The sequence below is a fragment of the Oryzias latipes genome, chromosome 2, assembly GCF_002234675.1.
Source record: "Oryzias latipes chromosome 2, ASM223467v1".
In the NCBI taxonomy this organism is placed as follows: domain Eukaryota; kingdom Metazoa; phylum Chordata; class Actinopteri; order Beloniformes; family Adrianichthyidae; genus Oryzias; species Oryzias latipes.
The window spans coordinates 13,353,353-13,375,408 of record NC_019860.2 but is presented as its reverse complement, the minus strand read 5'-3'; the positions used below and the strand labels follow the sequence as shown (position 1 = coordinate 13,375,408).

Here is a 22,056-nt window from a genome sequence, read left to right as displayed (position 1 = left end):
AACACCTAAATAACATACGGTCTTTGACATGTCGTAACTCTTTTTGACTGTTCACGCAATCAATAAGGTTAAAAATAAGACTTTTTAGAATTGCAGAGACACACAGGATAACTGTCGCTTCAAGAGTTGCAACTGACAAAAAAGAGGCTTAAAATAGATTTTCCCAAATAAAAAGAAAGCTTATTATTTGAGCTATTTTGTTTGATCAAAACGGGAGATGTCACCGGCGACACCTACATACAACACACGCCCCTTGACGTATCACAGCTCTCCGACTCTACATGATCAACGTGAATGACCTGATTCTGATGCAGAGAAATGCGGCTTTGTGTATCGGTTTTGCACTGATTGCTGACGTAAAGTGTTTACTGCAACTCGACTTTTAGAGAGCTACACGACCAAGTTATCTGAAGACTTTTATACAATGCAATGTGTTAAATAAAAAATAGCATTAATCGAAAGAAAGCTCATTATTTAGAGCTGTTAAATTGAAACACATGAAACTGTACTTTGTAAACAAACAAATTACCAGAGCACTTTTAAAAGTAGCAGTCATTTAATAACACCTAGAGAAGTGTGAGCTTATCTCCCTTTTCCCTCTGACCTCTCGCGCTCCTGCTCCAGGAGGTTGGTGAACTCGTCACTTTTCTTCACAAACTCCCCGTGGTTCCTCTTCTCATCCTCCATCTTGCACAGTGCCTGCTTGTGCGCCTGCTCCACCATCAGCAGCTGCTCCAGCATCCGCCGATGAGTCTCTTTCTGCTTCTCCACCAGTTTGTCCAGCTGCAGAAAGCACATCTGTCACATCAGTGGAACTCCTGAACACATTTGTGTTAGTAGTTCATTAAAGGAGAGCTGCATTTACTTCCACCATGGGTTTTTCATAGATGTCTTCTTGGAATTCGTCGGACTTTCCCTGGATGGCGTCTCTCTGCAGGGCCTGCAGGACTTTCTGCGGCGTGACAAAACCATATTTGGCCTCCAGCAACGCCAGGTCAATTTTCTCTGCCTTTAGCACTGTGATCACCTCATCTCTGGCCTGAGATGAAAGAAACAAGGTTTCTTTTAGAGGAATATTCAGTGTCAAAGTAAAAATCAAGCAGGAGCAAGGAGGAATACCGTTTGTTTTTTGGGTTGTTTTAAAGAGTCAAAGATGTCCAACCAAGGAGGGCTGGAAAGAAAAGGTCTTTCCAAGTTAAAATGTTCGTTTTGGCTGGCAATTTATCTACAAAAATCATTTTGCCACCCAGGTTCATGCAGAGCTCTTGTTGTTGAACTTGTTTAAGGTTATTAATAAGGCAGGCTTGTTTTCACATAAAGGCACTCAGCCAGGGGATTTTCTGAATTGGGCGTTAGAGTGAGAGGAAGTCGCCTCAGCTGTTAGCTTTTCATTAACACCAGCTCTGGTCCGCCTCAAGCGTCTGACTCCTGTGTCCGACTGGGGTCAGTGCCATGTCTGCAGGCCTGCTGGCAGCTGGAATGGTTCAGCAGATTAAGGTACGTCGGCGTGGTCGCCTTTACAGTTTACATTACCTGGAGCTCTCCTTCCAACAAGCTGAGGAGGAAAACGAGGTCATCTCGGGAAAGGTCCCTGCCCTTCTCCCTGCGACCGGCCTTCGGAGGACCGTTGGAGCTCTTGATCCCACCAGCACCGCTGCTGTTCTTGGCTGTCTTGTGGTTCCGCTGTATGGTGCCAGTGTCGTCTGGCGGCTCTCGCTGTCGACTGCGGCGCTCTGCCCTTCCAGAGGGATCCTCTCGCCCTGTAGATTGCTTAACTGTGTCCGTTTGGTGCTGCTGCTTCAGCTTGGCCTTGGTTATGTCCTCCAGACTGTTGCTGCGGGACCTCATGGTGCTCCACCTGTGCTGTCAAAAGATAAAAAGTTGGTTTAGAACTTCAATGTGGATATTCAAAGGTTTAGCCCCTGTGGGCGTTTTCTAATTTATATTCAAATAGTCATTCTTAAAATAACAAAAAGAGCCACAAAACAGAGAAAATGCAAAATGTTGGTCTCAAAACGTTAACATGCATCCACATCCTGCTCCTAAAGAGTTTAGCTGGGAGGGCCGTCACTCGTTTTGGGAACCCATAGTCATTACACGATTTTTAGATATTTTCAAACACACTTTAACCCTTGTGATATCTTATGGGGTCCAGATGACCCCACCCTAACATTGACATGGGATCTCTACCATGATAAAGGTGGAGAGGATTTTGTGTAATCCATGGACACCAGTGAAGATGACAAATCATTGAAGAAAAAAGGTTCAGTGCACTGTCTTGTCGGCCCCAGCGGACCCCACTCCCAATGGTAAACTGCCTTGGATAGCACAAGGGTTAAACACATGAAACTTCTAACAACAGAAACTCAATCCTAGCTAAAACCTCAAATGTAAATAAAAACATTAAAAAGGAGAGTTCACCAAACCTCACTGAGATCAAATAAAGTCATTATAAAGTGTCTGCATGGAAAAAAGCTGGCAGCATCAGATTTTACTGAAAATTCTAACCAGGGTCAGTCTTGATACCATAGAAACTGTTATTTTCCAGAGAACTATTACCCCTGAAAATGTTTGAGGCGCACTTGATTAGGCTAAATCCAAGTGCAGATGTAGAGAGGTGGAGCTGATCTGCTCATTGCCATGGCACTTGGTTGCACTTGCCTCGCTGATGCTGAAGAAGTTTAAAATAGTTTCATTACTGTTTATGTGCTTTTTTTTTTTGCCACGCTCTGATGTTCATTTTTGGTAATTTTAGGGTACAACAACACAAAGTGCAAAGCTGATTGAGCCTGACACATGAATGGGCCCCGCCCGGCCCGACCTCTGGTGCTAGGCCTGCCTATATCCACTGTCAAATTTCAATAACTTGGTTCATTATTTCCACCATAGTAAAAAAAAAAAATCTGGCTTCTTTGACTCTCATGTTTGCCCTTAAAACAAATTTTTTCTTATCTTCCCCTGAAATCTTCTTGAACTATTAAAACTTCATTCTTAATTATCGAAAAACAAAAAAAGAATGTCCTAATTAGCGAATACTTATAAGAGCAAAACACTTTCAGATATTTGTTAAAACTCCAAAATTGCTCCTTGATGACTTACTATAAGGATAAATCTTCAGTCAAGCTCAGCTGTATTCATAACTCTGGGAAATTTTGGACATTTGTTGCACAAAAGTAAATAATACCAGAAAATTTATTTTTTACAAAAACACTGTTCAGTTTTCACGTTTCCTTGGCAACACGTCGTCTCTGCTCTCTTTGTTTTATATTTGACTGAGGCAAGGGGAAGTTACCAAAACTGATCATTATTAATAATAATAATATTACTAATAATATTATTCAAGGCTGTTACATTTTCCAGTTTTTTTTCTTAAAGGAGCCAAGGACTGAACACTCATCAGTCCCAGCAAAAGTCCCGCCATTAGTATCATGCTACGTGTTTGTTTGTTTTTGCAGTAAGTTTTTTTTGTCTCATCTGGACTCTAAACTGACCCTTCTTTGAGTTAATTTTGCTTAATCAAACTTGTATAAACAGATAATTGCATCAAGCCGAACACCCAACGGCAAAGTGGAGCTTAAAGCTTCTATTCCAGGTTAGCAAAAGTTAATGCATCCAAAGACAAAGTAAATCAAAAGCATGCCAAGACCTGCTTCTGCCCAGAAGCATTACATCATCGTCTATCAGGCTCAGCTCGCATGAAAATGTTTCCAAATAAGTCAGTTTAGAAGTGTCTGTTCCTCTTTAAGGCCGTTTCATAACATGTTTGTGCATGCACAGGGAAAAATGGAGGTGTGTTGGGATTAAAATCCGACTTATACTCTTTAAAACCTTAATGCAAAGCAAAAAATTGAACCAATTGGAGTGATAAGTTTGATTGAAAGGCACGTTATATTACTCTGGGATTTGACATCTCACGATCTGTGTCTGTGTGCATGCTGTTCCAACTCTAAGAAAACAAAGTCTGCTTTATCGAATGAGAAATGTCTCAAAAGTTTCCACTGAGGCCAAAAAAAAGACGCAGACCGCTCCGTCAGAGTTTGCCCGAGACGCCCTCATTGAAACATGGAAGCCGTTGGGTTGAAGCCTCATGCAGTGTGTGTCCAGCCTCAGTGTGAGGCCTTCTGACAGTTTATGAGTAAGAAAGATGGTTGGCTGATTGCATTGTGCACACTCTAGGCAAGGCGCCACATGATTCAGAGCTGAGGTAATTCCCTGCAGCCAAAGACAGACTCCACACAAGCTTACTCACGGATCTGGGCTACAGGCGATAGACGGAGCTCCTTTACATGTGTGTGTAAAAGTGTGTGTGTGTGTTTACTACCAGTGTTTTTTTTTTCTGTTCAGATAATAAAGGATACGGTACAGCTTGTTCTCTGTGCTTTCAGGACATTTCGAACCAGTGAGAATCTGTAATCCACTTTGATAAAAATGCTGCCGCACGCACGCAATAAGCCACACCTGACGGACAAAAAGACGCAGATTTGAGCATGGATTTTTTTGCTACCAATCCACAAGTCCTTGACATGTAATGCTGCCCCGCTGGGATTCCTGCATGTGCAAGTATCACATATCTGCAAAATCTCCTAGATGGATCAGGAATATATCACATTGTTCATGAAAAAGTTCACCAAGGGGACAGGAAAAATGGCTCCAAGTCATTTTGGGATTCACATAAATGAGTTTTGAGCTCATGTTGAATCTCCAGTGAGTCATGTTCTCGATTTTTTTGATCTGTGTTACTGGGGTTTTGGAAAGTTGGAAGAAATTAGATTTGTATTCTTGGACTGACGCAAAACTGATGTGTCAAACTGTAGCTACGGCGTTAAAATGCCTTTCTGCTATTATCCAAACAGCACGACTCCGTTCAAGTCTTTTCTCTTTGAAGATTCGAGCTGGCTAAAAGGCTAATTAACTCTAAAAGCTTTTGATTAGCATAATCAACCTTTAATATCAAGCTATTACAGCTATTTCCATCCATAACAAACTGCTTGAATGTGAGAGAGGACCATGCTGCTCAAGCGGGAGTCCGCTGATTGACAGCTGATACAATGAAAGCGGAGCAAATTGATGTTAAGCAAAATCCTGTCACCTGCTAACAATTTGAGCACAATCTAAAACTAAGTAAACACAGAGTGCAAACACAGTTTGAGATGCAGCAGTGCCAAATGTAGTCTGTGCTTTGAAAAAAACTGTTAGATAGGCCTTCCAGAGCAAAAGTAAGTCAAACAACCTCCTAGTGTTCACTTAGAATGTTTTGATTAGAAAATTAGCTGCTAAAATAAATGGTTTTCTTTCGGTTTATGTGAACGCTAGCCTTTTTCTAAACCTCTTTTTTTGAAAATTGCAGTAATACTCTACTGTCTAAATGACAGTTGCTGTGTTTAAACCTGTAATCTTAACGTTAAAGTTTTTTTTTTTTTTTCATGAATGAATAGGTGAATGACACATTTATAACTGTCCAGGTATGACATAAGCCTGCAAATAGTATCGGGGAAGCTTGAATAAACTTTTTTTGTGTTACACTCTGTGCCAAAAGGCGATGTTATGACTAGCAGATATTTCATGCAGCGACTCGGAATCATTGTGAGCATGCACAGAAGGGGGATTAACGGAGTCACTGAGGGAGTCATGGCATGTTTAGTGTGTAGAGTTTGGTGAGGATTAAATCTGGAGTGAGTGGACACCCTAATGTTCTGTTCGTAGCTTGTTCTTAACCCCAAACCAGTTTTTCGTGTTTTAAAGGGTGACGCACCTCTTATTATTGGGATAAAAGGTTCAATTCAAGTACAGCTAATAAAGTATTATCACAGTGATAGACAATTAAAAAAAACACATTTTAAAAATATTCAAAGGTTTAAAGTAGAGCATTTTTGATAAAAACAACATTTTAAGTTTTTGAGTTTGAGCTACACAAAATGATTAAAGACCCACTGCGATCATCTTTTCAGTTGTTTTTAAAGTATTCTCAGTGCTCTTTTAATGTAATTTTGTGGTTTATAGACAAAATTTAAACAACTTTTGTTGTTTTTTGGAACATATTTTCTGCACAGCCTCAGTAGTTTATTCGAGATTTCCCTCTGAGAGGAAACCCGTCCCCACTTCCCATAATCCATAACTGAAAACTCTCTGTTTACAGGTTCTCCTGCCAGCTCACAGCCCCTCACACCTAACCTAACATGCAACTAAAAAGGCGAGCGATATAAGAGCTTTGCCAGAGGTTTTGAGCCAGAGGCCAGCTCAAACCAGGAAAACAAACACATACGTGGATGTAGTCGTCAAAAAGTTGAAGCATCAGAATATAGCAGAGCAGGGAGCGTCTGGCCCCATCATCTTTTCCATGTCACAAATCCATCTTTCTTAAACATCGTTTTTTTCATCTGCCCCCGATTCACAGCAGTTTAAAAAATAAATACTCAAATACAATTTTAAGTTTAATTTTCTAATGCTAATTCTAAAAAATGCTACTGCAACTAAGACCAAAAACTCTTTTATCATTTATCATCACTTTTATCTTTTTTTTAACAAAGTAGGTCTTTAGGCTTTTGAATGTCCAACGTCCGCAGAACAAAGTTTTTAAACTTTTACAATCAACAGCAAAAATTAGGGAGAAAAATGCTACTCTAAGGGACTTTATAAATTCAGCTGTCTACTATTGAGAAAACGATCTTCATGTTGAGACATTTTGGGCCATTGGCTCGTCAAATCAAAAAGACCCTAAAAGCATAATAAAACACAACGTAGGTCCCTGAGTGAGAACCAAAAGATTGTAAGTCATCATTTGAGCTAACTGTATAGGACTCTATGGTATGTAAAACATTGAATAGGCGGCACAAGTAAAGACAAGATTAATATACTTGTTTAACTTTTAAGGACATAAAATAGTGACATGAAATTGTTTTTCAAAGAATCAACAATAGACAAGTTGTCAAGGAAATTCTTTTCCCCCTGAACTCAACAACCTCAAATGACATAAGAATGTTACTTTTATTAATAGATCAGTATGTAGACAAAACACAAAAAATAGTGCCTAGCAAGTTACTAAAAATAATGTTTTTATACAGTGTGGAATAGTGTGAAAATATTTTGCATGTTTGCTGCGCTCCATGAGTACTTCATTTTGGTTAGACACTTACACATAGCATGACTTTTGTCTTAAGCCTTTTGACCATCGACACTGAAAAAGCCTAAATGCTTCCATACATTGGCTTTAAGCAAAGTCGGGGTTGGCGGAGCACTCGGTCTGCAGGGTCAGCCATGTTAGTGTAATTTAAATATCAGAAAGAATAATGTGTTTAAGTTGTACTTTGAACTTTTATGTTAAAAAACGCTCTTTTTTTTCCCGATCTTCGATTGTTGAAAATTTGCAAAACAGTTGCAGATTAGGAATCATGATTCCCAACCACCACCACCCCATCTCCATCTGATGGTGTGAAAAGACGTCACTAAGCTTTCTGTGGACTAATGCAGATTGAACGATTATAACAGAACACACTGCATTATGCCTTGAGTAAAAAAAAAGATTTTATCCTGATTGTTAATTACTGTAGCAGAAACAATATTTAGAACCACTTGGTAACTGAATTCCCAAGTGGAGCATCAACATAATTAGCAAAAGTTAGAAAATGCTTGTATGTCACCTGAAACTCTGTATGATTGGCTTTAAAACCGTGAGCTATAACACAATAGTTCCATAAAATCAAAATCCAGCTTTTTGAGTAAAAGTCGGAAACCAAACCTCAACCCAATAGAAATGTTGCATGTAAAGAGAGAAATCTTTGCATACAAGAGGTGATCAATCCTCCAATTTCCTAAATCAATTGGGTTTGCAGATTCAAGGCCAAGTCAGTTTGATTTATGAAACGGTTTAAAATCCATTTATTTTTCCTATTTTCTGTTATAAAGCTTGTGTTTGTATCCAAACCAAGAAGGAACTTACTGACCACATGAAATATTCACACTGCTAGAGCTTTTATGTTGGATGTTGTTAATAAAGATAGTTTCCAAATGTTTTTTGTTAACCCTATCAGTGTGTGGATATTTGGTTACAGGAAATATGTGAGAACAGCTGTTTGACAGCAACGTGACTTCGGCCCACCTTGATCCAACATTTTTCTTACTGAGAAATCCGCCCACACTTTCCAAAAATGATCATTGGTATTGATGAAAACAGCTTGTCAGTTTTGCTTTTTTTTTTCTTTCTTTTACTTTTCCCAGAGGTCCTTCCATTACCTTGTTCTCATTAAGCCTCGTGGACGATGACTAAAGCCAAGAGCAGAAAGCTGTTCCTGGAAACAGTTGGCAGTTCTGGCTCGTCTAGCACGGACCACCAAGGCTCCACCGACCAGCTACCAGGTCAAAAAGCTCATTCATTCAAACCGTTTTCACACAGAGAAACTCATTACACCCGACTGCTATGGTATTTGTGCCGCTTTAATCCCACATCTAAGGTTTTTTTTTAAAGAGATTATGAGCATTATTATGGCCTGGTGAAAATGAATTTTTGACAAAGTGAGCGAGCCCCGCCCCCAAAAAATCAAGACATCAAAGCAGGAAAAACTATCAAAAAAAAAAAAAAGAATGGGACTAAAATCTCATATGGGGCTCAAAAAATAAAAATCAGCTAACGAAACCAAAACACACGTGTTGGGGATATCCAAAAGAAGTTTTGAAATTAATTACGACTTTTCACATTTTCGCACAACATGGGAAAAGAAAACTTATGTTCAAGTGATCTTCACGAAAATTCACACACACCACGGTTAAGTCTACAACCACACCCACAGTTTTGTTGACCTTTGACCTCGGGAAAAGGCTGCCATCTTTAATATTCCCAAAAAAGTCACCTTTAGCACTGTTCACAAATTAAATGCATGAATCCCTGGCTCAAGCTGAATGAATATACATTATTACTCTATTTAAAGAATGTGGTTGTGGTCAACTACAAACCCCTGTTGCCAAGGAAATTCAAAAGTTTACTTTTACCAATTCATCCAAAAATCGCATGGACCTGTCTGTCACCCCCAGGCTACCAAAATATACAATTGTAGCTATAGATATAAAACCAACAGAAAAGCCGCCATTTTGAAGAAAGTTGGGGGTTTTTCATCAATTGGTCTTGTGCAGCCCTGACCAGGGTGACTGGGGAGGAAGAGGAGACTAAGTCACTTGTAGGAGCCGCTCAGCCAGTGAGGGTGGGTCAAAGGGGATGCGGGCAGGTTTAACTTTAAAATTCTATTTGACTGCCGGGACCACAACTTAAACTTGCACCTCCAGCCTGCCACACACTTCTACAAGTGCATGAAATAAAGTATCAAATGCGAGCAGCAGCCAGCGCACATGTACGCATGCACACACCCAGAGCTGCACACCCAAATTAGAGTAAATTCCTGAGGCCTGACATCATGGTGCTGTCAATATGATTGAGGGGAAGAGAAACCCAGATCAAAAGGGAGCGCAAGAAGTGAAAAGACGGGCAGGAAAGACAGAGGGGATTCAGCTTATCCTCAGAAGAATCTTCTGGTAGTCTGCAGCTTTGTGTACAAAGCGTAAACTAAATTACCTCTTAGAATAATTTAAGAAGGTGAATTTGAGGCTGTGGACGAGTGCAAAGTGCTTTTCGGTGCTAAGAGTTAGAAACATTCTTCCACCTTTTCCTAAATCCCATAAGATGAACTCAGACAAGGGAAGTGTTTCCAGGAACTTCCAACGTTTACACTCCTGTTTATGTTCATGTCGTCATCTTAGAAAATTCCCAAATTCAATGCTTTATTTTTGAAAGTGTAATAATTGCACAGCAAGCTCAATTAACAAAACCAGAAAGCCTTTGATGTTATTGCGTTATTAATTTTTTTTAAATATGGTCTTTAAACACAAAGCAAATTTATTGACCTATTTGCCAATATATCTTATCATTTTGATAGGTCTTTGCAAGTTTAATAGAAGATACCAGCTGCTCCACAACACAACATTTCATATGCTTCACAGTTAAGGTTGGCTTTTTATTTTGAATTTTGTGTAACTATTTTTTCTAGTTTGGATTAGCTCTAGACTTAAGAGAGGTCACTTAAAAGGAAGCAAATAAAAAAGAATGACTTTTTTCATGTTAAAGATGGTTTGGGTAATGGATTTTTTCACCCAAATTAAGCAAGTTTCTGTTGGAGTTTCAAAAATACTTTTTTGTACATTTTTGCGTTAGCGTTGCGAACTGTTTTTTTTTCTTGAAAGTTGCTAAGTTAAGACAAATTAACTTACAAAGTGTGTGTATAACCCTTGTGTAGTCTTGTGGATAAAAAGGGATGCCCAATGCCCAGTTGTAGAAAAAGTTTGAAATGTTATTTATGATTTTTCTTAAGGGCAGGGATGCCCAATTCAGTTTAGTCTGTTTACTTAGTTCAGTTTAGAATTTACCTTTTGGATTGTATGACCTCACGATCCTTATACTGTCCCAATTGTAGGGGCATTTGGAACTGTAGTGGTGTCCAAACTTTTTTTTTTTTTTTCATTTTAAGGGGGAGCCATGGCAACTTAGGGCTGGGTATCCTTCCGCCGGTACGGTGATTCGCGTTGCACTTGTGATGCAGTGGGGAAGTAATGATTTTTTGTTTTTGCATGACTTTTTAAATGGATAAAACTGATGTTTTTTTATGCATTATCTGAATGCTGGCAGCTACACGCTAACATAGATAACCGGCGACTATTGATCATGTAATTGAGTGGTTGCAACGTCCTGATTTGAATCAAATCAGATCAAACTGTATTTCTAAAGCACTTTTCCAACAAAAACATAACACAAAGTGCTTTACATTAAAACAAAATAAAATGTTTTGTACCTTAACTGATGGGGAAAGACAATGGGAATAGGCTGAGCAAGAAGACATAATGTTGGTTGTTAGAAAGGCTAATATTTGGGACTTCCCTTTCTGTGAATAGCTGCATAGCCAGCCAAATGCAGCATCACAGGTGGGGACCAGCCTCACCACAGCTAAGCGATGCAGGTCCCCATCTAGAGCTGCAGCGGCTGAACAGCAGTTGACCCAGAGGGAGAGGTCCCAACTGAGGAAGATACTATTTTTCTCTCCACTTAGAGGGCTAAATGTAGGGGAAGGGAAAAGCCGTAGGGCAAGAATTTGGTGTGTACACTCCACTTGAGTATAACGATTGTCTTACGAGTCATTTTTTAACCGCGAATTATAAAAGCATTTGAAGACCAGAAATAGTTCAAAGATCACAGCAAAACTCACACATACACACTCTCCTATACACACACAACTACACACTTTCACACCTACACACAGCTTCACTTAAAATTGCAAACTTTTCTTTTGGTCCCCTCTTGAAAGCTACTAACTCAAGATAAATTTCGTTTGAAAGTATACACACAATAGTGGTCTTAAAGAAAGTATCAGTGGCTGTGAGAGTGAATTTCTATTATTTTATGTTTTTTAAATATTTGATTTAACTCTTTTAAAAGCACTGTTGTATGCTGTTTTGTTTTTAATATTTTGATTTTTGTGTACTCTCTTTTCCCTTGTTTGGCCATTATGTTTAATCATAACCTGAGGCCTATAGAGTCTGAGATGTGGTGCCTTTGATTTTTGCTGTTTCTCTAAGAAATTTTGTGCCAAAATGCTTAGTTATGAGCATATTGGTAATGCTGTCAAATAATGTACACTTGAAAATAATCTTTACTGCTTATAGTGAGGCTTTCTAAACTGATCTGATCTTCAATCACCCAAAAAATTGCACTAAAATCGAAAGGTTATACCCTTGTGCTATCCTATGGGGTCCAGATGACCCGATCCTTACATTGACGTGTTATCCCTACCATGACAAAGGTGGATGAAGGTGGAAAGGGTTTTTTGTAACCCCTGGACACCAGTGAAGATCACAAATCATTGAAGAAAAAATAATTAGCACCTTGTCTTGTGGGGTCTAGATGACCCCACTCCCAACGTTAAAGGGCATAGGATAGCACAATTCTTACTTTAATTGCTCAAAAACACTCACATTGATCTTTCTCTAACTGCCTTGAACTGCTGGGGGGAAAACTAGTAACAAACTGAGATTCTTTTAACTTTGTTCCATGAACCAGAAGGTCTTCAGGACGTCTGTAAAACTGATGACATGGGACAGAAAGCTGGGGAAGAAATGCCAGGACTAAGTCAAAGGAGCGCATCGGTTTCCAACGCAACACAATTTTGGGGTGAACCAAAAGTCTGAAATCTAGTTTCACCGCTTTGTCCTCTTGGATTTTCTCATTTTTCCTGCTCCTCTTGCATTTGCATATTCATTGGTGAATATTTTAACCAATCATTTAAACAGTATTCCCCTAAAGCATCCCATGCTAACATGAGCGCATCTTTATCTTTATTTAACCATATTAAAATGTATAACCTAATTATGTGTTTGGACATATGCCATAGGCCACACATTGAAAAAGAGTGAGACGAGTGAATGCGAGCAAATTTCAGTTTGGATGATGAAGTCCGAGCCAGAGAGGGTCAGAAAGTCCCCAGACACACAATCACTGCTTTTCTTCTTGGCTCGGCTGAGCGTTCACATTTATTTGGCTCAGCAGACAGAAGACATCTTGAAATAAGTTTGATAAGAACATAAAAGGGGGGGAGTTGAGCAACACATTTTCAAGAAGTAATGGTGCAGGATTGTTCTGTTCTTTTTGTTTTCATACAAGAAATTCTGGAGCAGCTGCTTAAACCTCCCATGTATCTGTGTGAAACATTGCACTTTTAACCTTTTAGGTTGTAATAAATCCGTGAGCAAAGGGAAAGAACTGGATAAATACCCCAGAAGAGGGTGAGGGGTCTCTGTAGGACCCCCCTTTCCTGTAAAACACACATGCACTTAATGTTTTTCTTCACATTTCTGCACTTTAAGTGCTATTACAGAGCGTAAAATGGATCACAGTGCTAAAACAACCTACGGACTACGGAGAGAAGCTCGCCGCGCCTGAGGGGTTTCCGTCAGCAGGCCAACAAAAACGAAACGAGATGTTTACAAACAGAGCCGGGGTTGCCTCGGCAACGTCTAGCGATCCGCACTTGGGCTTGGAGGTTGGGACGGGGTGCCATAAACCCGTTGGAGATGTTTCCTGCAAGCACAAGTGCTGCCGGACCGCGATGCAACAGGAGAAGCGGCCTGGGGATTCAGCTCAGACTGGAACTCCTCCAGGTCGGGGCGTCGGTGCCCGACAAACGTAGACGCTGCGGCTCACGTGGAGGCGCTTTCTCATTTAAAGCTGACGGATACACCATGTGACAGTGCCTCGTGCTATAGAGCTATTAAAATGCCAGTGTGGAGGGGAAAGAAACACTTTTCTGTGCGAGATGATGCAATGTTTGAAAATCTCTTCTGTTCAGCACATTTTCCGAGCCAGAGCAGCTAAAAGACAGGCCTCTGGTTCAGATAGAACTCTACTGCACTGTCAGAATAGGTTCACTAATGTAAAACAGAGCAAATAACAGTCTCCTTAACATGCATCCTAAAAATAATGCAGATACATTAGGTTCTTATATGCCAGAGGATCCATATGCCACCAGGGGGCGCCATATTTCCACAAAATGTAGTTATTCAAAGTAATTTTTGATTTTCACTAAATCTTTTTCATTTCTAAAAGCACAAATACAGATATGTATGTAGATGGTTGAACACATTTCAAGTAAGGTCATACATTTTTAAAATAAAAAAATATAACATTTGTCCTGTAGAGGTTTTTTTCAGAATTACTTCTCATTTTTATTCCCTTAGTGACTGTTTTCACTCAAAGTGTCAAGAAATGCAGCCAAATTGGTGATTTGTCCACCAAAGATGTAGCTAAATTAAACTAGTTGGTTTCAAAACATGAGTTAAAGTGCAACATTTAGAAAAAGTAATAAGACGTAAGTTTTTATTAAAAAATATATTTTACTAAGTTGCACCTTCTAAAAAATACAAAAGTTCCTCTTTAGTGTTTTTTTATTTATTTACTTTTGACAAAAATACATAATGCAGGAACTTATTTTGCTGTTTTATGAAGCAGATGCTTTCAAATTTTTCAAAAGTGTTTGCGACAATGAACTGGGAAAGATGCACACATTCATGTCCAATGAACTAATAAAGTATATGTACTGACTTAGTCTTTACTGTTCAAAATATTTGAAGAAAAAATAAAACATGTCATAATGGGAAAATCTTTCATGTATGATAATTGTTTTTTTCTTTGATCATAAGGACATAGGCCATAGTAGAGTTTAAGAAGAAATGTTTGACTATTGAATTTGAAAGACAAGTTTTTTTTTCTTTCCTGTGTAGTTTTAAAATAATTTAAAGAGTTGAGGTTTATACCCTAAACATAGCTGGCAAAAATAACTGCAATATCCTCGCAATAAATTAGTTTTTAAATCCACTTATATTTTTTCCAGGTTACCCTCTTCTTTTTTCATTCCATTGTCTCCATATTGAACTTTGTCAGTCCAAAGATGGCTTTCTTCTTTTTTTTTTCTTTTTTAAAACTGTCTTGGTTCAGCACAACGTGATGAAATCTCATGCCAATGCTTTTGAAACTGCCAAAATCTTTGTTTAACCAGGCCAACAAATACATGTTCTATATTTGCCCAATGTATTTAATAGCCTGGATCAGCTTTCCGTCTTTGGCAGGTGCTTCGTGCTCGGTGTCATCAGACTGTAACCTTGTCTGTTCTGGAGCAGGTGATTATGGGAGAGGGGCCTGATGTGGTTTGAGCTTGCCCGGATTTGCAGGATGGCAGCAGCGTTGCTCCACGGGTCACAGCGAAGCAAACAGAAGTGAGGGGTTACCGGGTTCAGACTCTAAGATGACTTTAATGCTACGTACATACTAGAGATGTGTCACCGATTCAAGAACGCACTGAACACTTGGTAGAGACCAGTGACGGGCGGTCAGGTGAGGCAAGTGAGGCAAAGCCTCACCTGTCATAATCTTGATCAAATAGAAAAGGGTAAATTTAGTAAATATTATTTTCCACTGATCTGTGTTAAATATACATTTTCAGTCAACTCAACATGTTTTCCACAGTTTCTGAGGTTAAAATCGCCGAATTTGAGTGTTGTGAAATCACAGACGGAGCGGAAACTCCGGGTGAGGCTCCGGAGCGCTGTGCCTCATGTCTGACAATGACAGAGACGTGCTGTGGAACCACTGCTATAGGCCTGCAAAAAGGGCTCCAGGTGAGGCATGCTTCACCACCAGGGGGCAGACGTGAGACAGAGGACGTCTGTCTCCATTGAGAGGGGAGAAACTTATAAAATAAAGGCGAATAAGGAAGACTTTTTCAACAGATCATAGAGCTTTTTGTGGAGAAAGATCGGCGGACAGACTCAAAAAGGCCAAACATTTTTTTCAATGTCTGTTTTAAAAAATAACATGGAAGTGGATAAAAATGTAAGTAAAATCATTTATTTTATTTTTATGATAATTTTCACAGACAACATTTTGATAACACTGATAAAAGCGGCAGAATTTGAAGTTGGAAAAATACCAGAAATAGTCACTGAGGGTCAAATGTGTGCTGTATACTTTAATTTGTTTATAGTACATATTAATAATTTATACACAGGAAGAGTTTTCTATCGATCTATAGAAGAAATATTTTCTGTAGGACAAATATGTTCTTTTGTGTAGTTTATAAGCTGCTAGCTGCTGTTGGATGAATGGTGAAATATTCAGTTCTTTCATTGTAAATCTGGCTCCAGAGGAGTCACTGCTCACCAGCCATCAACCTCACCGCACGTCACTGGTAGAGGCTTAGTGCAAAATGTCATATTGGTGCAATTCTCGTAAATCTTGCTCTAGACTTTTTCTTTCACAGCTGTATTCCAATAGATGAAAGACTTGGTGTGATATAAATCCGGCCGGACACAAACCGCAATTATACATTTCTCCTGTATTTCAAACGGTTGGCACTTCTGTAAATTACACAGGACGCTTTCTATACGTCACTACTAAATCCAAGGCCCTGATCGGTCAAAGTTCAACAGGTATAACTTTAATTAAATATCAGGTTTGTGCGTAGAGCCCCAAAACTGACTTAAAAACTTGCATAGCGATGCGTGAACGCAAGAGTTCTGTGAAGGGAGAAGCCCAAAACGTGCTTATACGCACGTCTACATAGACGCATGTTGCTGATACCAGTGTGAACGTAGCATTAGACAGTGCTTGGCAACTATTTTAACATCCCGTCTTGTCATTATGGCACAAAATACTGAAGTTATATACAAAAAATTGTGTTTGTTGATGTTTGATTGTTTCAACATGGACATAAAGTGTACTTATTCAAGTGTTAATGGTAAATTTATGGCAAACAAGGACAGGTCTAACTTTTGTTTTTCTTCTACAATTTGGGACGTATGAGAGATCAATGGCAGCACATGTTTCTTGAGAAGAGGAGAAAGGAAAAGAATTAAGAATGTTTGATAGAGTCTCTAGACCGGTCTCAAAATTGGTCAAATGTTGCAACAAATGAGTTCCCTAATGAGACATTTTTGTAGTTCCTGTTGTGCAAGGGGATCACTTCTTTTGGTGTTTTTATTGTGAGAAGTTATGAATATATTAACATTAATGAGCAAACTGGATGTTTGTAGTAAAACATTTTTAAAGAAAATAGTTCTTACTTTTATTTGGTCAGTGCCTATAAAAAGTAAATAATGTTACCAGTATTGATGGTACACGAAAAGGGCTTGAAATGAATGAAACTCTCTGAATTGTATACATCCTTATTGCTCTTTGAGATAATAATTTTAATAGTTTGGTTGAATAATTGGTCATATTTGGCATTTGCCATTGGTTCCCAGCTCCCTCCAAACTTCCTGAGAGAAGGCAGCATTTCAAAATCACTCGGATGTCCTTCCGCCTGGAAAATCTGATCTCCTGTTCCTGCCCCCTTCACACACACACAAACACACCGACGGTCCTGTTTGCCCAGCATGACAGAGCAGCCCCAGACGGATCCGATGGTAGCGAGGCGTGAATAGCTGAAAGGGGCCTGTCACCACAAGGGCCACCAGAGGAGAAGACGGATCACCTACAAACACCACCAGCCTCCCTGCTTTATCCCAAACACAGTTCATGCCTCTGTTTGAAAGCCAGCTGCTCTGCACAAACGTAAGAAGTTGATAGACATAAAGCACCTGTTAATTCATATTTTCTGAATAGAAAATGAAGAGATGCTGAAAAAAGGACAAGCAGGATTCAGTTTAGGAAAAAATCCTATACAGATTAACTTATTTAAACCTATTTAAAGACCCACTCCGATAAAAATCACATTTTTGGTCTTTTTAGGATGACCTTGTGGCATTTTGCTGTTGATGGAGGACATATATTAAGAATTTTCAGCTCAAATTTGCATTTCTGACTGTCCCTTTAACCAAATTGTTGTGAAGCAGGATCAGATGAAAAAGGCTGTTTGAAAAAAGATCAAAATTGTTATGTACGTCTCCGTTTTCCTTGTCTGATTTGAGTCTAGATCAAATCTGTACGTCTGGATACCTCTGACATTGCTCACCACTTTTGCTGCACTAGTAATGTTAGGCTGAGGGTGTGAGGGGCTGTAAGCTAGCAGGAGAACATATAAACAGAAAGCTCTAGGCAGGGGTACAGGGGCTCCCCACCCACAACTCGGAGGCGAAATTTTAATGGTCTACTGCCACTCTGCAGAAACAATTTCCTAGAAATGTCACAGGTTTTTTGGAATTTGGCTTTAAAAAAAACACACTGACAACGCTTTTACAAAGATAATCGGAGTGGGTCTTAAAAAGACAAAAAACATAAAGTTAAATATGTCAAAACACAAGAAAAAAACTTTAGACCAAACTTACTGGCCATCCTGTTTTAAGGCCTTTCCCTACTATATAAGGCTTTTAGAGAATTGCATTGTGTGGTAATGTTGGCACGAAGACAATTGTTAGGACATCCCCTTTGTCAGCTTTGTCTTGTATATTGGGAGCCAGTCTCCATAGCAACACTGTCCTTCCACACTAGCAGGATTAGTCCATATCCTACATTTGGGCTTTGAAGGAAATGGCTGCTCAAAAAAGAGGCACATTCATTCATGCATCACATACCAGAGACTGTCGTGTCATTATTGTGTTGTGTAAATGTACTTTTTTGTGGTTTTACTCCACAATGAATTTATTCATCACAAATAGCAACTTAGTATCTGTACTTTCATTTCCATCATCTTTGGTAATGTTTTAAAAGAAAAACAAAACAACATATCTAGAATATGGTTTACAAACCTCCAAATAAAGAATAACGTTTTATCACTTTTATGTTTCCTTGTTACTTGAGGTGCTTGCAGCATTTGTATATTTCAACCATTGTCTTTCATATGAAGATTTACACACATGCGCAACACATTTTCTCGGTGGTCACCTGAATCTAAAGCAGCTATTGGGCAGCTTCTTTGTGATTTATTGATTGACAGTGTTGGACTTAAATATATATTTATATATAAGTTCAAAGATAATATCTTTATTTTCACATGGTGAAATTGCTGTAAATCATTCAGAAATATGTATAATATTTTGACTGCGACACTTCTTTTGACACTAACGTGTTTCTGCTCCCATTAGCCAGTAGATGGCAGCATTCTCTTAGATTTAAGAGGTTTTATGGTTCATGCTGCAGGAAGAGTCCTCTGCACTGACGAATACTGATGAATTTCATCGTCAATTCAGGGAGAGAACTGAGTTGTTGTTTTGTTTTTTTGTATAAAATATAAAAAAAATATTTAAAAAAATTGTCTTTGATTGAATTTTACATCTTCATTATCACTATATTTTATTTTCCATTTAAAAAATAAACTCATTTCTTTTTTTTTGCTTGTTTCTCACTACATTTTATCTAATAGGATTTAACCTCCAACACTGCAGTTGTTGACAGTTGGAAAAAAGTTGCACAAAATGAGAGGATGGGAACAGTATAGCGAGCATCAACGTGCGTGCATCCCTTCATGCATTGCTTTACTCTGAGCTTCCATCTGTTTGCCATCTGTGGATTGGCAGGGGAGGATTGCAGGGCCTACAGCATCCTGTCGCTGATCCACGTGTTGTCATTCAGACTCACGCGAGTGACACCACCCATTCAAAGATTACCACTTATTACAGTATTCAAATAAAAGTGGTAAATGATGACATAAATAAGCTCATGTAAAATAGATTTGCCCTTAGAATGTTTCTGGTCCTTATCACAGCCAAAAGTGACTTAAAAAAAAGATAAAAGCAAGTATTTTTTGTAGAAATTGTATCAAACCATGTATTTGCTCATTCTCCATCAGATCTTGTCTTGCCTGCAGCACAAACTATCCACCCCACTGAGTTGCTCCAGGCTAAAATTAGGAGGTTACCCAATCTGCAGAGGTGAGGAGACGGCAGGAACTGTACTGTAGTTAGCCACATCCACCCTTCAGCAGCCGAGGTTTCATTTTCCAACTGTTAAAGGTATTTTCCGCTGATCAGCAAGCATCATAAAGTCCAGCAGGGATTGGCATGTTGTGTTCTGAATGTTCTCAGAGTTTAGCTGAGAGTGAAGTGTGGAAACATCAGGAGTTTCATGGTTAACACAAAAGTTTGTCTTTTTATTTGAGATATTTGATCATATAACCTAAATAAACTTCGATAATTGATCTTTTTTCTGTTTCAGTAAATATTAAAGATCCACTCCGATAAAAAAAAGTGTATTTTTGGCGTTTTAACATGCTCTTGTGGCCTTTTTCTGTGGATGGAGGACATAAATTAAACTCAAAATCCCATTTCTGAGTATTTATTTTCTTAAATCGCTGTGAGTCAGGAACAGATGAAAAAATTGAGTTTTTGTACGATTTTTGAGAAATCGTAGTTGTGACATAGAAAATACTCTGGGCGGGCCAAAAGCTTCCTGCTCTGCTACATGATGATGCATCCACTTGTAAACGATCAGATCATGGTACGCCTTTGTTTTCCTCGTCTGAGCTGGCAAAACCTCTGGCTCCTTTATTGTTCGCCATTTTTGTTGCACCTTTAGTTTGTTGGGGGTTGTGAGGGGCTGTAATCTAGCAGGAGAGTGTGTAAACAGAGAGCTCTCAGTTATGGATGACTGCCCCAACAGTCCCACCCAAAGCTCAGAGTGGAATTTCTTTTTTCTTTTTTTTTTCTTTTTTTTAACTTGTCCTGTCCAACAGCTAGGCAGACAGATGAGAGCTGAGGGCCTCTTGTGTTGGACATATTTTACTTTAACAAGAGGGGTTATTAATCTTCAGACAAACCAAAGGTATGTCTGAATGAACCCCTTTTGTAATTGAGGCCAAACTTTATTAATTTCAATCATGTTTGAAAATCTTTGGTGTTCGACCGGACGGAAAAGGAAAGAGGGGAAGAAGAGAGAGGGACGTTAGAGAGAGGGGGGGGTAGGACAGTGATAATAGGAGGGGAAGGGGGGTAAGACCATGAAGCAGCATAAAGCAACAAGTTTACTGGTTGTTAATCATTATGGTAAGGTTAAAATGTAGTACAAAGAGGGCGGGGCCTGTCCACACACACACTCAAATGTTATAAACACACCTGCTAGCTGCAAAAATGTCCACCTGTCGACATGAACACAAAACAGATAGTGTTCACACGCATACTTATGCCTTTAAAACCAACTAGTGTGAAATATTTCAGTCATTCAATCATGCAAACTGTTAATGCAAAGGTGAGCTAACACCTGTGCTCAGGTGAGTGTTTATGTTCTTTTAAAATGGATGGTGGAACGTGAAAAGAAGGAGGGAGAGTGCCCAGCCATCCCCACCCCAAGACCCCCACCGCAGCAGCAGCGGCAGCCGGAATCCCCCCAACGCCACACGGGAACCGGCAGGGAACAACCGCCGCCCGGGCGACCAAGCCCGCCACCCAGGCCAGGGCCAGCAGGACCGCCGCAAGGCCCCCAGAGCCAGAGAGCAGGGAGGCACGGAGGGAAAGAGAGCGCCGCCCCAGCCCAACCAGGTGAGCAGCCCCCCCGCCGCGCCGGGAGCGCCCAACGCAGGGCCCCACCGGAGAAGGACGCCCACAGCCCCGGACGAGCACCCCACCACCACCCGGGAGTTCCGGGCATCCCCCCGCCCCAACCCCAGGTACGAGCCAGGACCCCCCAAGGGAGACCCGCTCCGCACTCCAGGCAGCCATCCGCCCGGCCCACGGTTGGTCCAGGGAGGAGCAAGGCAGGGGCCCGCCGCCCCCGCCCAGGAGGGGGAACCCCGGGGAAAAAAAGAGGACCCACAAGGGGTGTTGTAAATATGGCCCGACCAGGCTCGGCCACAGTTGGAAATTTGGCGGGGCCCAGCGCTCAGGACCAGGGATCAGAACCCACCCCCCAGGGACACGAACACCCCCGGCTCAGATGTAATGTGAACCCCCCCACCACGCGGAGAGAGCACCGCCGGGCCCAGGAAGCCGGCACCCCGGGGACACGGCCGCCGTTGCAAAGGGCCCCGTACCCCCCGTCAGGGAAGAGGTAGGGGACAGATGGTCCTAGGTCCCACCTTCCTTGCAAAATGTGTGTGCGTGTATGTGTGTTCGAGAGGGTGTGTGTGTGTGCATGTGTGTGTTTATGTTGGGATGTATATATTGAGGGGGGAGGGGTGTGTGTACTAAGGGCGGTGAGTGGAATTTCTAATGAATTCCACCGGTCTGCAGAACTAAGTTCTAGAAAATGACAGTTTTTTTTTTCATATATTTTGTATACATTTTTTTAATATACATGAAAAGGTGAAACTTACAAATGAAAGCAATGGAACTCTTGTACACAAGCAGCGGCAGGACTTTAACATTAGAAATTGTGTCCAAACCTTATGAATATGTGGATATGTAAAAATAAATTCACTAACGTTGAAAAAAGAAAAATCTACAAAACTACTATTGTTTACACTTTTTAAAATATTATTTAAATTTCTAGTTAAAATAATGTATTTATTTTTTACTTTAAAATGAAAAAGAGTGCAAAAGAGGACAAAGAAAAAGTTTTAATCTATTCAAACTCAGAATAAAATGACACAGTAGATAAGCCTGTTA

The 22,056-nt window shown here is 40.0% G+C and overlaps 1 protein-coding gene across 2 annotated transcripts in view; it reads right to left on the bottom strand.

The window, feature by feature from the left end:
• Window positions 1-22,056, bottom strand: part of LOC101156068 (filamin A-interacting protein 1-like) — a 78,012-nt gene that overhangs the window by 45,576 nt on the left and 10,380 nt on the right. The window contains exons 2-4 of one of the 2 annotated variants that reach the window (XM_023964838.1): window positions 1,534-1,863; window positions 866-1,039; window positions 605-783 (exon numbers count right to left, since the gene is read on the bottom strand). In XM_023964838.1, coding sequence (XP_023820606.1) covers window positions 605-783; window positions 866-1,039; window positions 1,534-1,848 — 668 coding nt within the window. In that variant the 5' untranslated portion in view covers window positions 1,849-1,863. The remainder of the gene's footprint in view (window positions 1-604; window positions 784-865; window positions 1,040-1,533; window positions 1,864-22,056) is intronic. The other variant, XM_023964840.1, reaches the window with a different exon arrangement.